Genomic DNA, 13,546 nt, shown 5'->3' on the forward strand with positions numbered 1-13,546 from the left:
CACGTGTTGCGTGCGCGCGCGGGTGTAACGGTGGGTAAGTTTGGGGGGACGAGATGGCAGAGGAAGAGCCGACGCTCGGAGAGGAATGAGAGCTCGTCGGGGATGGCGGACAAACCTTTGACAGTGTTTGTGAAGCTGTTTGCCGCTGGGTTTTACGGTGTGAGCTCCTTTCTGATCGTCGTGATCAACAAAAGCGTCCTCACCAACTACAGGTAGGATTTCTGCTCCGCCTGAAACGGTGTTTTACTTGAGAAGCTACGGTAGCTAACGTAGCACCTGGAAGTTCAGTCGTCGGAATAGCGGAGCCGACGCGGCGGTGCCCAACAATCAGCGACAACTTTTGATTTGGGACTGCGGTCAGCAATCGCGTTTTATAAAGCCACATTTTGCGATTTCATTGTGAAGTATCAGTCAGATTCCGAGAAACTGACTGCGACTTTTCTCACGTAGGTTCCCTTCATCAATATGTGTCGGGATCGGACAAGTAAGATCGACAGCACTCTTCTCCGTGCACAAGTTTGCGTAAGCACATTACATTACCGAAGCCGGACAACATTCGTCTAATGTTCTGTTCCGTGCGTGCAGATGCTGGCTACTGTGGTTGTGCTTTGGGTGGGCAAGGCTACGAGGGTGATCAGCTTCCCAGACTGTGATGAGACTATACCTCGCAAGGTGATGGTCCTAACCACCAGTCCTCTTTAACATTTGCTCTTTTAAAGAGTCCTCATTTACCCTCTTATCTGGTTTCACAGACATTCCCTCTACCTCTTCTCTATGTGGGAAATCAGATCACTGGCCTGTTTGGAACTAAAAGGTTGAAGTAAGTGTTTTATGTGTGGACTGTTTAAACTAATTGCTGCTGATTCAGTGACATCAGATATTTGGTCCACATGATAATATTAAGTACTCTTTCGACAGCCTGCCTATGTTCACTGTGCTCAGAAGATTCTCTATCCTGTTCACCATGCTGGCTGAGGGATTTCTACTCAAGTAAGATGGGCCATGCCCTAAAACTAAAAAACTAATTTGTCAGACACTGTGCTGTCTCAAAGTCTCAAAGTCTCTTATGTATGACTCAGAGCAGACAGATTGAATTTCCTTGCTGTCTGACCTTTCACAGGAAGAAATTCTCAAGGCCAGTCCAGCTAACGGTATTTACAATGATCCTTGGGGCGTTCATAGCCGCCAGGTATGTTCTGATATGTCCAGGTGTCACGGCTTTAAGCCAAACCATAATTGCCCTCCCCTTTAACGGCTCATCCAGCCCTGATATACGTCCTCACTTAAGTCATATTGTCCCCACATGTTGCCTTTCTGTCATTAAAGAAGCACGCCCTAAGTGAAACCATAAGCGACACAAGCCTGACTTTCCTCCATAATTCTCTTTACAGTGCAGACTTGTCGTTTGACATGCAAGGCTACGTGTTCATCCTCCTGAATGATGTGCTCACTGCAGCTAATGGAGCCTATGTGAAACAAAAATTAGACGCTAAGGTATGTGGCAGCCCCGTGAATAGTCGCCATTGTGGGCTTGGAGCTGTATATGGAATTTAGAGCTGATGTCGGTGCATTTACAGAACTCGCGAGGTGTCCTTCACTCTCTGTCCCAAAGGACTCTGCGGAAAAAAACACCCACAATGACTCATTCTTATTTATCTACTCGGCTGGTTTAAATGCTGTTAAAATCTGCTGTTGTAGCAGATGTGGGGCAGATTGTTCAGTTAAGTGCTCTTGGGTCAGAAATGGTTCGAGGCGTGTTTCAGTTCTATTTTATGGCACCCGAGCACACAGCTCAGCTCTCACATTACAGCAACGGCAGAGCTGGGACCACATTTAGCCCGTGATGCCGTACCAGCTGTTAATGCAGCGTAATTTGGGGAAGGAGTGCAAAATCAGACAGATGCTAACATAAAGGTGTATTTCCGCTCTGTGCAGCGGGTCGGCCATACATGCAGCTCTGTTAGTTCCCGGGGGCTGTGTTCTCACGTGCTATGTCTCTTCACGCTCATGTGCTTCTCTGCTTTCTCGCAGGAGCTGGGGAAGTATGGCTTGTTGTATTATAACGCTTTATTTATGATCATTCCCACACTACTGTTGGCTCATGTCACTGGAGATATGCAGAAGGTAAGACGCCGGAGTTAAGGCACAACCTTTTCCCCCTCACATTGCACACTGCCGCTGAAGTGAGCGCACCCACGTGAATACATGTGTTCCGTTATTACGAGCTGCCTGTTTGTTGCCAGTGGTTGGCAGGGACTTCCTGGTTTGACCAGCTGGGGCCCAGCAGCCACCAAGGCACAAAGCAGCTTTTATACACCTCTGAGAGTTATTGCAGCATGTGTGCTGCTTGACTGAAGAACCTCAGAAGAGATACAGACCTCCGCCCTGTAAAACCTTCTGAATCAGAGCTTTATTACAGATGTATTCGTTTAAAGATGTCAGCAGTAATTCTGCACTTCTTTTATATCCTTGTTTCCATTTACTTTCTTTTAAATCATTCATCCACAAACTGCCTATGGATAACGTAGCTCTCTGGTGCAGTAATTACAACAGGCTCATGCTGCCACAACTGCCTTTTTATGTGTTTCCTGTTTATTTTAATAATGCTGGTGGTGTATTTAATTTAGTTTTTCTAATTTTTTTTCCCCAGGCTGTGGAATACGACGGTTGGTCAGACATGCTTTTCCTCAGCCAGTTCCTCCTCTCTTGCATCATGGGGTGAGAACACACGCCTCAGTGTAATGTGTGCGTGCGGCTGCGAGCAGGCAGGACAGAACAGACCCTGCAGACGCACCGATGTTCTGTGGCAGTGCTGATGCGTAACGCGGTCTTGAGCAACAAAGGTGACATTTCTCTGCAGGTTCGTCCTGATGTATTCCACTGTGCTCTGCACACAGTACAACTCGGCTTTAACCACCACGATTGTCGGCTGCATCAAGGTCCACTTCAGGTTTATCGGAACATTTCGGTAGATAACCCAACAGCATTTTTAAGGCTTTGCTTGATGTGTGCGTTTTCCAGAATGTCCTAGTGACGTACATCGGGATGGTGCTGAGCGGTGACTACATCTTCTCATGGACCAACTTCATTGGGTTGAATATCAGGTATGAAGCTCCAGCTTTCTGACATCTGCTGGGTTTTAGATTTTCCGAAGGCTGGACTCACTGGTCTGAGGCCCCGTGGAGGATTTTTCTGGGCAAATGAAGTGTGCTCAAGCACCGTGTCCACGACGTCGACTGACATTCCATTTAAAGTTTGAATTTTAAGATTCCCCATTTGGCATTGTCATGGCAACACCCCCTGAAGTTCTGAGGTAATGTTGAAATGGAATTCAGCAGAGTTCAGCTTGTTTCTGATGGTAGCACAGAACTACAGCAGCCTCAGTGGGTCAAAATACTCTAAATACTGTTACCAGATTGTAGGACTCATCAATCAGCAAGGATATATTAGTCCCGCAGTCATAGATGAATACTACAGATCAATTAATCTGATTTTCTTTCAATTTCGATGACTTTTTTTATTTTGTGTTGTTATTTTATTATTTCCAGGTGATAAATATTAAGCTGGTCCAGCATTTTAAGGCAAAACTTGAAATAAAATCAACATTTTCCTGTGTTGGGAACTCTAAAGCTGCGTCATCATCACTGGTGCTTAATTAAACCAGGCTGTTCTGAGTCTCCCTCTGAAACAAAGTCACCTCTGGGGAGGCTTTGTTTATCTCCCAGCCCCTTGTGTGTTATATCCTAGGGGCACAGAGGTTGTCCTTGTTTACAGCTGTAAACAGATGTGAGCCCGATGAGGTTTGGTGGGTTGATGCAGACTCGCAGATCACACACGCACATGCGGTTGTCAGCCATTCGCAGGAATCTCTACCCGCCTGTTGGGTCATGTTGGGGAAATATCAGCAGTGTTCCAACTGTCAATGTGCTGCAACATGTTCAAGTCTCAGACACACAAACTACCGGTACCCCATGTTACCAGAGAAGTTGCTGGCATTTTTGGTCCTTAGACCCTAACGCAATGCTAACGTGCTAACGTGTGTTTCTTGCAGCATTGCTGGCAGTCTGGTTTACTCCTACATCACGTTCACAGAGGAGCAGACCAATAAAGTGAGCGAAAGCACCAAACTGGACATGAAGGGCAAAGTGGTTGTATGACAAACACTGGATTTGATTCTTTTTTTATGCTTAAAAACTTATTTATGGAGTGTTTTTAGCAAGATAAGACTGGTGGTGACGAAAAGGAGCGTCACCGCCTGCTACCCTGGCGACATCAACCCACCTGAGGGTTTATAGATTTATTTTGTATTGTTTTCTTTTTTATATAGTTGGATTTTTATACATGAGCTTATTGTGGAGGGAAGGGACCCAGAGATGATATATTCTGTTACAAAGTTCTGACATTTCTACGATGAGTAAAATTTAAATGTATTTAGCAGGGTGCATACTGGTGCACCATGGGAAGAGTTGATAGTAATTTTAAAGGTCTAATTCTTTGCTGTTTACAAGGAATGTAACATTAGTTGCCTTCTAAGCACAGTGAGATGCACTGACATTTGTTATCTTTTTCACACACGCACGCGCACACACGGCAGGTAAATGTTGATGAGAACAATGTCATCCTCCAGCCAGAGGGGCAGTGGGCTGATTGTGGCTGTACGTAACGTCGCTGCCTCCACATGGGAGCTGATTAGTTTACATGTTGCTGCCTCAGTGTTACAGAACGGCTCTGGACCTTTTGGGTCTGTTACTGGTACAAGTGAATTACCAATTGGTACTTGGGCCTTATTTGTACAAAACTATTCCGTTAATTTGCTTTCTCAACAAATTGTCAGCACACTTTTAACTGAGGTGCCACCCAAGAAGAATGGTGAAAGTCAACCACATGTTGGTTGCACTGTAGAGGTTACTCAATTTATCTGAAAATAGTTCTAAGTATTATTAAGATACACGTTTTTCTAAACCTTTTAAGAGTCCGTAATGTGACTTCTTGTTACATTTTTAATTTGCATCTTTTTGTATTTATTACTTTCTTAGAATGTTTGTGTGCAACTTGTACATTCTGATGCGCAACTCATCTAAGTGTATTTTTAATAAAAAAAACTGTTGAAATCCTTTTTTTCTTTTTTAAATTTATGTAGTGTTTGTGTATACTGTATATCATTGTTTAAAATCACCATGGAAACCCGTTTGAGCCTTTGAACTGATTCCAATTCCTTTTACGGCCGCAAGGCGTCGCCAAACACCCATAATATAGATAAACTCGTTACTTTCTCCGCAACTTAGAATTTCCTGTAATTTTACAGACATGAAACATGAAATATTTACATTTTCAATGCAAACTACGAGGTGACAGCTGTTTTAGATAATTTAGCTGTATATATGCTTAAATTGTGCCACAAGAGACAAATTAAATGTGAAAGCATATGGAGGCGGCAGCATTGGTAGCTCAGTGTGTTAAGGACTGGGCTAAGAAGCAGAGGGCTCCCAATTCAAGACTCAGCATGGACAAAAACACCAAAAGGTGCTCTGGCAGGGAAAGGTCCCAGAACAGCCCAAAATTATGCTAAGGTACTAAATCCACAACCCCTGCAGCCAAACAGATGGGATAGGCTTCAGCACCCTCCCCATGACTCCAAAAGGGATAAAGCAGCTAAGAAAACAAAAAGCACGTTTATTGAAAGCCTCGAGCCTGGCGTGATGCATCCAGCAAAGCAAACCTTTTAAATTACAGATCACACTTGCATCACTTTCCTGCAGACACATCACACCCACTCACAAAGACAACAAGACACTGTTCCAAAACCAGTTACAGATCAATACACTAGATCTGTTTACATATACAAAATATCCCTGGCACCAAAACTTCAAAACATTATTGATCATACACTAGAAATCATAAATGCATCAGATCCTCTTTCAGGCACAGCAACAGGCACACATAGCAACAAGCTCGTGAGCCAGATAAACCTGTGCCACTACACTGAAGGTACTAAGTTTACCCAAACAAGAAGAACAGGACTGGTAGCAAGACCAGCAGCTCTTGCAGAAAATCCTCTGGTGCTCAGCTATAAAAGAGCAGCAGGTTCATTTCACTGGGTTTCATTGCTTTGGTCTGGAGTCCACAGAGTAATTAACAGGTGGATACGTCCAAGAAGCAGCCAGTTTTAGCCACACTACATGTGACAGGAGTTCCTGTTTTCTTTCTGCTACAAATCAAACTGCACCCTTTCATAACAACAAGTGCAAAACTCAACCCTTTCCTGAGTTTTGATCTCATGAACCAGAAATATGTGATTTAAATACATAAATTAGGACGATGGTTAAAAACAAAAAGTGGCTCTTGGGTATCAAGAGTCTTTTTTTTTAAAGGGTGTTGAGGTTCTCAGCCATGTAGCAAAGACTATAGAAGTTGCAGCCGATGCAGCAGACATTGCAGAGTGAGGACAGCAGCCGGTAGAGCCAAAGACGGCTGCTCAGGTGTCTGTATTTAATATCCGTCTCGCACAGTTTGGCATAAGCTTCCCGGTTGGACGACAGGCCGATGTCCTGGCCCAGCCCGCACGCCTGCTCAATGAGGTGCATGTCCGCCATGATCTCTGACGCCATCTGGCCGAACCACTGGGCGTTGATGGCCGCCACCGTCACCGACACAAAGAAAATAAAAATCTGGTGGGGGAGAGCAGACGTCAGGTTCAAAAGCAGCATTCCATGTTGAGTTTTAGCCAAGACGGCGAAGGCGTGACAGACCTGGAAGGCCTCTCTGTCATTCAGCATGTCACTGGGATGATAAACTGCATAAATGGTAAGGTTAGAGAAGGCACAAGCTGAACCCAAGTGGAGGTAAAAGGGAACAAGCCGACTCTGGATGAATCCATACGTGTGTCTGTTCAGGTGGTTGTTCATCACAAAGCCTGCGCAGAAATGAGAATATCAATGAATAAAACGCAATAACCATCAGATTACAAGGAGGCACTTTCTCATAGCCACTAGAGCCACACAGCTGAGGTCAGAGTGATTTAGAGCCGTGAACATGTGGTACAAACTTGAAATAAAGGTGACCCAGATCTGCATCCCCCAATAGGTGGAGAGCAGAATCAGCTGTATCAGCTTCACTGTGAACGTGGGCTCCTGGTCAGTGGACATGCTTGGTCCTGGGCTTCCGTCTGGGCTCCACCGGACTCTTGCAATCTGTGCTGGCTGGAAAGGCCAGTAACTTCGTCGGTCGCTGTCTGCAGGGCCCTGGGCTCGCCCAGTGCTTCTGTAAATACGAGCAACGCAGTGCATCTCAATAAAGTGGGGCAAAGGTGGAGGTAGAATGTACCAGGTCAGGTTATTTCTGACCTGGAATGAGGTAGAGCTCCTGCATCTTCAGATAATAACAACGCACATCTTCGATATGAGACACAGCTATGTGTGTGTGTGCGTGCGTATGTGTGTGCGTGTGTGTGTGAATAAACAATGATCCAAGACAAGAAATAACGAATTTGCCTGGACATCTGTGTTCTCTACATTTCTGCATCACTGCTAGGATTGTAAGACAATTGCAAAAAGGTCAGTTATTTCTTATTTTTCTGCTGAAATCTGTTGATCAACCCGGTCAATGGGTCCATTTTCCTCCTTGCTGACGACGGCGAAGGTAAACTTCGTGTCCGCATATCTCGCCGTAATAAAGGCAGATAAGGGCGGAAGTTTTTGTTCCCCACAACAATCAGCCTCAGTGTTGCTGTGGGTGTTTGTGGCCAGTAACTCTGCAAAGTCACCTTGAAAAGTGACCACTTGTTCAACTTTCCCCGAGTCCTGACCGACTAGCTTCGGTTGTTGTAAGTAACGCGGTGCGCCGCCTTCGCTAGCTTTAGCTGGACCTAGCGCATAACTTCACTTAATTTTGTCTGTCAGCAGCCGCCATATTCACAATGTTAGCAGAAGCAAGAGTTTTAGTCCACTTTACCTGTGTTTGAGGTAACTCCTGATAGATCCGAGAGGATATATTAGACTTGGAGCGTTTTCAGCACCCGGTTCTAACCAGTAGCTCCATCTGAGCGTCCTCAGATGTGCAGGCCACGCCCACTTCCAGCCACGCCCTCTGGCCAGCTCTCCTGAAATCACTTTTAAAAACTACAAACTAAAAACTCCCCTCAGATAAAATCCCGTCAACACTGCTGTAAAAACGGCTGAGTGTGCTCTTATGGCAGCGTGCCGCACACTCATATGTACTTCCAGTTTGTTGAAAGAGGAAAGAACAGAGTTGGTTATGAGGATCCACTTACGGGTGCCTCCTCCACTCATGTGTTTGCTTTAACTGTGCACACCAACAAACAGGACAAAAAGAATAAATGAAAAGGTTAGACTAAAAGTGACACAGTGTTGACACTGTATTTCTATTTATTTCCAAAATCTCAATGATTCAAAAGTGCAATCTAATTGTATTTCTTCAGCTTTTAGAAAATATTCATCTCTAAGATACAATATGTACATTACACTTGCACAGACAATGAGGAACATTTTAAGGCAGTTCCACACAGGCGAACATTCTCCACATCATTTCTGGAGGCAGCAATATCATTTGGTGGCGCCAATGAAAGAAAAGAAAAGAAAGTGTCTTTTTTGAAAGAACAACTTGCAGACATTTCCGTGTGCCTCGGAGTTGCGGTGCGGCTACAGGCGGAGCGCCGGACACGGTCAGTGTCGGGCCGACTTGCAGATTTTGTCGTAAACCTCTGGAAAAGCCTCCTTACAGCCGAGCTCCTGTCTGAGTTTGTGATAGAGGCGTCCGTCAAACATCTGCCAGAACTCTTCTCGATTCATGTACACATCTGCATACAGCATCTGGAACCTGCGTGAGACCCAGCAACAGTTTGGTCAGTTTCACAGCACGCAGAGACGCCCCATAGGAGAAAAGTATATATACATTCTATTAAATATACACTTGATATCAAACAAAGCTGGGGTGATAACAGAAGCAAAATTTCTAAACTGTAAAAGAGAAAAACAATCATCATCAGAAATATACGAATACCTAAAGTGATGAGACACATTGGTGATTTCTGATTGTCCACCTTTCAGACATACCCATGAACATCTCTGACAAACTTCTCCAGCTGGCGCGTCGATGCCGTGGCGTCAAAGTGTTTGACCTTGGGTTCTCCGTAAGCGCCAATGTCCACATACAGCTCCGCCTCCCGACCTTTAGGGTGGACCATCCCTCTCCCTGGAGGCAGCAGGAACGGACAGAGCCACAGGGGGTAAACCTGGACGAGACGGCGAGACTGTCAGCGGCGGCTCAGGCTCTACGCCCGTACACCCCTCGTTCACGCCCTCGAGGCTTACGCTGACGTCCTGGTGAAACCGCGTGATGGCGGCCTGCAGGTGCTTCATGGGTATCAGCATGTCCTGGACCACGTGGTGCTGCTCATATAGTTTCCGGATGGTCTCTCCCTGAGTGAGCTTCAGCAGCGAGATCTTCGGGGGAACCATCCATCCGAACATCCAGCGAAACAACGGGTTGTTGCCGAAGGGAATAATGTCCTTAAATTTTAAAAAAAGCTTTAGTGAACTGTCACAGTCTGTAGTGAAAGTGCGTACCACACACACACACACACACACACACACACACACACAGATCCAAGCCATTAGAAGGAGCCTCCATATTAAAGGCCATCTCAAACCAAAATCAATGAGAGGAAGTGGGTTAGAAAACCCATGAAAAGTGATACTTACAGTGCAGCTTTATACTTTATACTATAAAAAGAAGGCTCAAACAGAACAGAACAGTCGCCTGTAGCAGGAGGGAACTTCTCAAGCTAAGAATTAAGAATTATAAGAACCAATCCTACAGTCATACACCGTCAACAGCTCTAACTTGAAGATTAAACTATGTCGACGTGCAAAACATCAGAACCTTTAAGAATGAGCTATTGTAGCACATGAATTTATTTTCAATTTTGATTTGGTTTGTTTGACAGTGGAGTGAACGTGTCTACTGCCAGTAAACCATGACTGCCATGATGTGTGTGAACTAAAGACTCACATATCTTTAGCATCCAGTAACACCGTTCTGTGTATCACCCTCACTATGACACCATAGTTCCAGGAATTTCCTGTTTCCTACAGAAACTGACCCAGGGATGGTTTTCCACCAGAGGGCAGCTACATCCCTCTGAAGAGCACTTTTCAGCTCATCTGGCAAAATGTGGATATAATCAAAGTCCCTCTAGTGTTTTTGGACACACCTCAAAAGCAAAAGCAGCTGAAAGTCCACAGCTAGCTCCAGTAAAACCAATACCATACATTATTCAGCACGCCATTTACTGCTAAACAACGCACAGGATGCCAAGCTCTCTGCACTAATGGCTAATGGCGTGCGTCTGTGTGTGTGTGTGTTTGCCTGACAGAGAGAATGTGAGAACATTAGAGTAAATGAGAGAGAACAAGGTAGGGCTCGATAAAATGATGACAACTGATTTTTGGACAAAGCACTAGCGTCCAGCCTGGCATGTGCGCAGAGTTCAGGTGTGATTTGTGGGTACCTGAAGTTCCCAGAAGATGCTGCGGGTGTGTCTGTGATAGTACTGTCTCAGAGGGATGTATTCAACTCCACTCCGGTCTTCTTTCAGGTACCCCTCCACATGTTTGAAGAACCAAGGTTTGAAGTACAGGCCGATCCTATTAATCTGCTCACAGAGGAAAAAGCAGTTTAAAAGAGTCCGAAACCAGGCCGGACACGTGTTCATGATCAAAAGTCTCACTCTATCGGGCTCAGCGTGATCCGTCAGAGTTCCTGTCATGATTACGGCAGAGTCCAGCGTGTACTGGATGCCCTCGACAAACGTGTTCCCTTTGTTCTGCGACGCTTCGGTAAAGCGCTCACAGATGTTCTCCAGCCCTCTGACCGGCTCGTAGTGCAGCTTCACCCACGACTTGGCCGGAACGATCTTAATCTCAGCTGCAACCAGGAAGCCCAGAGTTCCGCACGACCACGGCACGGCGTGGAACAGATCCGGGTTCTCCTCCTGTGAGTGTGCGCGAGAACGACGGTGTTCAACACAAACCTCTTGGAAAATACTAACCTCTCCTCAAGGCCAGAACTCTCTGTACCTGACGCTATGGCAACCATGAATACATAACAGTTACTAATATACACTGGTCCTTTGTCTGTCATATCCTGCTAAATTATCCTGCTAAATTATTTCTCTGCTGACGTGCCTGATGGTGATGAAGTTACCATAGCGATCCTCATACCAGCCCCTGACCTTTTAACCCCCTCTGTTCTCACCTCGGTGCAGCGGACCAAGCTGCCGTCAGCCAACACCAGTTCATACGCGACGCAGATGTGCTGAAACAGCCCATAGATGTGAGAGGAAGACTCGATGCCCGTGCCCATCACCAAGCCACCTTTAGAAATGGAGGGAGCACAATTGTTAGTGATTCAGTTACTATCCCCTCTGGTCAGAGACAGCAGTCGAAGCAGTGCTGGACGTGCCCTCGCGCGTATCTACGCAGACATCGGGATAAATAAATGTACCAGAGGATGATGGGAAAACATTAGATTGTTGATGGGCAGTTTATGGCATTAGGAAATCCATTATGAAACCCGATCCAGGGGTGCTTCCAACACTGCAGCCATTTCCTCCCCGTTTTATCTTCCTCTAACTCAATTCGAGTCGTCTCTGAGCAGGATGCTGTGATAGATGGAGGAGATGCGGGAGCTGCTGAAGGATGACTTGTGGAAATCGTCAGCACGTCTGCTGTGTTCCTACCACAGATGATGACGGGGGTGATGAGTCCACACTAAATATCACGCTGTCAGGAAGACGTACAGCTTACCCACGGTCAGGTCATCAAGCTCGGGCACCACCGGTAGAGTCCAGCCAATGGAGTTGAGGAGAGCCGACACCTGACCCATGTTGGCGAGAGGCTCCACTCTCACCACCTGTGGAGGATGGGAAGAAATGCAGTCGTTGATCGTGGGTCCGTTTGATCATTTAGCAGCAAACTCGCCACCGAAACATCCCATTTAAATGTGGGACGTATGCAAAGAATAATGCATTGTGGGTAAAGGGTGGAAACTCTGCAGAAAGGTCAAAAAGATAAGCAGGATATGACAGATAAAGGACCTGTCGTCCATTGCATAAGAAGTCTTGCGAAACCTTTCAGAAGTGAATCAAACTCGCTGACTCTTCCTACCTGTCTCTTTGTGTCCACCTCCAGGATGTCCATCATGTTGATCTGGATGTTCTTGTGCGTCTTCTTGTATTTTCCCACTCGCAGGGACACGGTGAGCCAGCCGGGCCGCCCAGTGCACATGTAGGCTTTACTGCCATCCTTCCTCCACTCACGTACCTGAAACAGTCCAGAAAGATGAAAAAGACAGAGAAAACACAGGTTCTAGAGAATCACAGAAGTTAGTTTTTAATGTGTTATCCACACAAATACAGTAGATCTCACTCAACAACACTTGACTGACAGATTACATCACAGTGTAAATTTAAAATAATCTCCGTTCAGATACATATTTGCTATATAAAATACAAAATCCTGCACTTTGTTGTTATTCTAGTATTACATTTGGCTATAATTTGAAGTTCAGTCCCCTAAATCCTTGCAGTTGTGGAGAAACGCCTTTGTGGACACCCTTGACAATAACACACGTCTACCGCTAGATGTCGCCAAATCCCACACCCTCGAAATTTCAAGAGAAACTTGACTCTGACATACAAACCCCCAATGATTGGACCTTCCACACATTTATCTCGTTTAAAATTGCTTTGTGCGAGTAAAATAAATTCCAGAACAGGGTAGAAAAGGTGGGAGTGGGCTAGAGTACCACAGTAAACAGGTAAGACTCGGAAAATTAACACACGTGATTGAAGCAACACCAAACACACTAAAAATTCTATAATGACCCATTTTGAAGTTATAGGGGTTGATTTACATGCATTACACATGTATTACTGTCAGACGCTCGCACAAAGGCACGCGCGCGCACGGCTCACCTGTCGCTGGATGTCGCGCACGCGCTGCTCGTGCAGTTTGGGCGCCGAGCACATTTTGAAGATGAGCCACGCGCGGAGGTAATAATATAGATCGAAGAGGACGGAAAGAGGCAGCAGGAACAGGCAGACAAATATCCACCTCTGGTGAACCACCACGTATTCTAGACCTTTGACTCGGATCCACAGCAGGAACAGGAGCACCAAAGCGGAGGCGCACAGCAGCGGCTCCATGACTTCCCGACAGGTCACGCACGATTCCGAGCCGCCCGCGAACCTAACGCACGGGCCTTCCTTTTAAGTTGAACTCGACACGATTTATCGATTTTCCAACCTCAGCCCAGATCTTTGATCACCTCTTCGCCGCTTTAACGTAAAACCGCACTCATTGGCTAAAGCTGCGCGGGGGGCGTGGTCGCGCGTCAAACCCACGCCCCTATTGGCCAATCAGATGACCTGATTGGCTGTAGAGTGGCAGCCTATCTGGATATGGACCAATCAGAGAGCAGAGAGGCTGTCACACCATGGACAATGTCAGGAAGGCTGTGGCACACA

At 45.9% G+C, this 13,546-nt stretch overlaps 3 protein-coding genes across 3 annotated transcripts; 1 reads left to right on the forward strand and 2 right to left on the reverse strand.

The window, feature by feature from the left end:
* On the forward strand, positions 1 to 5,188 carry LOC130528612 (UDP-N-acetylglucosamine/UDP-glucose/GDP-mannose transporter-like). Its single transcript, XM_057038190.1, has 12 exons — positions 1 to 212; positions 451 to 484; positions 586 to 672; positions 753 to 820; positions 919 to 990; positions 1,121 to 1,189; positions 1,392 to 1,494; positions 2,032 to 2,124; positions 2,651 to 2,718; positions 2,861 to 2,939; positions 3,022 to 3,104; positions 4,052 to 5,188. The coding sequence occupies exons 1-12, from the start codon at positions 103 to 105 to the stop codon at positions 4,155 to 4,157; spliced, it is 972 nt and encodes a 323-aa protein (XP_056894170.1). The 5' UTR covers positions 1 to 102; the 3' UTR covers positions 4,158 to 5,188.
* Positions 5,189 to 5,653: 465 nt separating this feature from the next.
* si:ch211-121a2.4 (transmembrane protein 205) lies at positions 5,654 to 8,196 on the reverse strand. Its single transcript, XM_057038211.1, has 4 exons — positions 7,951 to 8,196; positions 7,046 to 7,260; positions 6,750 to 6,913; positions 5,654 to 6,668 (listed from the first exon to the last, which is right to left on the reverse strand). Exons 2-4 carry the CDS (start codon positions 7,143 to 7,145, stop codon positions 6,366 to 6,368), a joined length of 567 nt encoding a protein of 188 aa, XP_056894191.1. The 5' UTR covers positions 7,146 to 7,260; positions 7,951 to 8,196; the 3' UTR covers positions 5,654 to 6,365.
* A 148-nt stretch (positions 8,197 to 8,344) lies between these two features.
* On the reverse strand, positions 8,345 to 13,363 carry dhcr24 (24-dehydrocholesterol reductase). The gene is made up of 9 exons (XM_057038183.1): positions 12,995 to 13,363; positions 12,186 to 12,341; positions 11,826 to 11,931; positions 11,275 to 11,393; positions 10,748 to 11,011; positions 10,529 to 10,672; positions 9,330 to 9,527; positions 9,072 to 9,250; positions 8,345 to 8,835 (listed from the first exon to the last, which is right to left on the reverse strand). Exons 1-9 carry the CDS (start codon positions 13,223 to 13,225, stop codon positions 8,682 to 8,684), a joined length of 1,551 nt encoding a protein of 516 aa, XP_056894163.1. The 5' UTR covers positions 13,226 to 13,363; the 3' UTR covers positions 8,345 to 8,681.
* Positions 13,364 to 13,546: the final 183 nt, after the last annotated feature.

Source organism: Takifugu flavidus, chromosome 7 (assembly GCF_003711565.1).
Source record: "Takifugu flavidus isolate HTHZ2018 chromosome 7, ASM371156v2, whole genome shotgun sequence".
Classification (NCBI taxonomy): Eukaryota; Metazoa; Chordata; class Actinopteri; order Tetraodontiformes; family Tetraodontidae; genus Takifugu; species Takifugu flavidus.